The 3531-nt window shown below is 33.4% G+C and overlaps 1 protein-coding gene across 3 annotated transcripts; it reads right to left on the reverse strand.

Annotated features, from left to right (window-relative positions):
* Positions 1-1906: 1906 nt before the first annotated feature.
* LOC105119958 (glutathione S-transferase U17-like) lies at positions 1907-3185 on the reverse strand. Of its 3 annotated transcripts, XM_011018158.1 has the most exons (4): positions 2757-3184; positions 2284-2637; positions 2215-2240; positions 1907-1953 (listed from the first exon to the last, which is right to left on the reverse strand). In XM_011018158.1, exons 1-3 carry the CDS (start codon positions 3072-3074, stop codon positions 2232-2234), a joined length of 681 nt encoding a protein of 226 aa, XP_011016460.1. In that variant the 5' UTR covers positions 3075-3184; the 3' UTR covers positions 1907-1953; positions 2215-2231. The 3 variants fall into 3 exon arrangements, with proteins under 3 accessions (XP_011016460.1, XP_011016459.1, XP_011016458.1); XM_011018157.1 differs by having other exon boundaries at positions 2215-2637; positions 2757-3185; XM_011018156.1 differs by lacking the exon at positions 1907-1953 and having other exon boundaries at positions 2201-2637; positions 2757-3185.
* Between the last annotated feature and the right edge of the window lie 346 nt (positions 3186-3531).

The following is a 3531-nucleotide window of genomic DNA, read 5'->3' on the forward strand; positions in this document are numbered from 1 at the left end:
AAGTTTTTTTTTTTTTTTGGCTGTTCCTTCTGAAGTTTGGCACCTGCCTCCTCCAGACGTGAGAGATAGGAAAGACGACTGGGATGGCTTTTGTCCTCCCCTAGTTTCTTCTTAAAAAAAATATAAAAAAAAATAAAAAGAAAGAAGAAGAAAATCCTCCTTAAAAATATTACAAAATGCAACTCTGGGACCTTGCCCCGCGAGCAGATACATCATATTATTATTTTAATAAAGTATTTGCCTTTCTCTCTCGCTTGTTAAACATTCTTAATATCAATTAAATAGATTATTATTTTTTAATCGACAATTACAACCAGGTTTTCTAAAATTATAAGGATGTAGAAACAGTAATTTTTTAAAAAATATTTAATGAAACACATTGATGAAGAAACAGCTGTTTTTATTAATGTATTGTATTTAAATGTAACACGCTAGTTAACAATAGAATAAAAAAAAATTGCAAATAATGATAGCATGTGATGCTGTTTAAAAGAATAGTTGAAAGTTGAAATGAATGGAAGCTGGCGTGTCGTCTCCAGCAACCAAGAAGATGATCTCAACCCCCTTAATCTCTCCCGTCAAGGCTGCAATTAAGTAAGTTTTGTTCGTGATTTAACCTCTGTTTCAGAGACAAAATACTTGATGGCGATGGATCAGCCTTTCTGTGGAGAGATTGTGCAGAAGGGGCTCCACCCAACAACTCTGCTGATCTTGAAGATGCTAATTAGTTGCTTTCCCCCTGTAGACAGCTGCATGACTCCCATCTTTTTATCGCTGAGTTTTTTCTTTGATTTTTTTTTTTAAAAAAAATTATTGATTCATGTTACTGATGAGTGACTAACTAAACTAAGAGATCATGGGTTTATCTAATTTTATCAAATCCACATTATGATCTTTTCCGGATCATCAAGTAGGAAGTTAATTAATGAATCATTGATAAAAATATTAATGAAAAATAAAAAATACATAAAATAAGAAGATATTTAAATAATATAAAAAAATAATAGCCATGTGTTGTTAGATTTTACAGGGCAGATCTATGCATCTAATCAACTACCCAAGCACACTTGATATAAACTATTTTTTCTTTCTATGAAGTGGGTGAAACACCATCATTTTTTTTATATTTTAATTTTAATGTGATGGATGACTTATCATTGTCTACAATATTTCTAATCCTCTGTCATTATTAAAGAATTAGAGTTCAAAATTTAGGATTTAAAAACTTATTTTTTAATTTTTTTTTACCTAAAAAATGCATAAAAAACAATAAAAGTTTTATAAAAATCATTTACAAGAACAAAACAATTTATAATCTCTACTTTTTAGGGCATCATTAAAGGAAAAACTACCTTATCAAACTTTTTATAAAAAGCTCAGCCAATTGACAAAAATATCATCTTGTTTTATAAGCAAAATATTCTTGTTTTATAAGCAAAATATTTATTATCGATAACATTTTCTTTTCTCTCTTGACTTTTATAGGAGTTGAAATATTAAAAAAATAATTCTTTAAAGCAAAATGTGAAATGCCCAAATTTTAATTTGCATGGTTAATTTTACTTAATAGGAATAAAAATTATATACTATTCGTTTTAACTTAAGTTCGAAGACATAAGAAAATGAAAAAAAAAAAAGATAAATTTTAATTTGCATGGTTCTTCCTAAATTTTAATATTCTTTTTAAATATATAAAACATCTAAAAGAAAGAACAAACGACTTTAGATTAAAAATGGAATTTTTTCGGTAAAACAAAAAATTATAAAAGGATTTTTCAATCATGTTTGATTATTTTGTACCGTTATTTCAACAAGTTTTCTTAATTTCAAGCAAAATGGTGCAGCAAAATTACGAGCAAATGGTAACTAGAGCCCCCATCATTGTTCACGGCAAGTAATATATTTATTTCTCCTCAACGAGCGTAATTTCTAGTATTTCAAATTACATAAGAACTTAATCTTAATTTTTTTTTTTTAATATGGATGTCCAGACTAACTTACGCACATTATTATTAATTCCACGGCCCATTAAACATTTTGCAAACCCAATAAATAAATAAAACACTATAAAAATAACAAACATACCACAAAAAAAAAATTCAATAGAAACATGAAAAAAATAGCTCTTCAGCTCTATTCCTACCTGGACTGGAATCAAAATTCAACAACAAGAGAGCTACACCAACACCACTTAGCACAACCTGATACGCCTAACCTTAATTTCTAGTATTTCAAGTTGCCTACAGGGCGAGAATTGTTTATTTAGGAGTTCGAGCTGGCTGCTCTGAATTTGGCCAGGACCTTGGCAAGCTCAACAAGCTTCTGTGTCTCCGGAAGAACATCCTTCACAGCAGGATGTGAAGAAAAACTAGTTGCCCATTTCAACAGGCTAGGAGTCTTAGTTTCATCAATCAGCTTCACTCCATTCATCTTCTCTATGGCTCTCAACCGCCCCAAAAAGGAACCAAATGCAATGTCAAGGTACCCGATCTGATCTCCTCCAAAGAAACCCTTCCCTTTGCTACACCTGCTAAATGCATCCTCCAGCATCATCACCCCTTCACCTACTTGCTCTATCAACGCCTTTGGAGCCTCCTCTTCTTTAGCTGTTGCAATGCTTCTCATCGTAGGAAACCACTGCGTATATTCAATATGGCCAGGGAAAGATCAGGACAGCAAAACAATAAAGAAATCCAGAATCAGAACGTCGCAAATAATGAATCTAGAAATTTAAAGATGGATATCAGAGGTGGTACCTTCTCATCGAGATAGGCAGCCCAAAACCGAGCAAGGGCACGATCATAAGGATCAGAGGGGAGGATGGTACGTCCAGAAGACCAAACCTCATCAATGTACTCCACTATCACAAGAGATTCACAAATGGCCTTGCCATCATGAATCATAACTGGGATTTTCTTATGGACAGGGTTTGATTCAAGAAGAAGCTGGCTTTTGGATCCCAGTGTTTCCTCAAGAAACTCATACCCCACAGATTTAATATTAAGGGCAATTCTTGCCCTCATCACAAAAGGGCTCGCCCATGCCCCTATAAGCTTCACATCACTCTTAGCCATGATCGATAATATCAAGCCGAACAAAGTTCTTCGAGTGTGTGTTTAAATATATATGGAAGAAAACTTGAGGATGACAATGCAGGACGTATTTTTTTAGAATTTGTGTGCGGTCTGAAAATATATTGCAGCCTCGTGGGTAGTTGGAACACTGGTTGCAAGGGTAGTGGGAACACAGGTACATAAGGGTAGTGGGAACACAGGTTGTGCGAGTCCGTTGGCAGGTCTGTGTTTCTTAAAAAATAAACTAATTAGTTGTTTGGTCATATGCTGCAGGACCTCAATTATTAGAAAGCAATAAAATATTGTTTTTTGCCCGTGCAACCTATGGTTAAACTTTCTAGAGATGAGTTACGTGAAAATTTACCAAAAAACATCCAATGCAACCCGAAACAACTACAGACTTCTCGTTTGGTTCTTTTTGGCTCCTCATTTGTGTTCCTTCATTTGCATTCATTTA

Source organism: Populus euphratica, unplaced genomic scaffold (genome assembly GCF_000495115.2).
Source record: "Populus euphratica unplaced genomic scaffold, PopEup_1.0 scaffold4149.1, whole genome shotgun sequence".
NCBI classification, from domain to species: Eukaryota; Viridiplantae; Streptophyta; class Magnoliopsida; order Malpighiales; family Salicaceae; genus Populus; species Populus euphratica.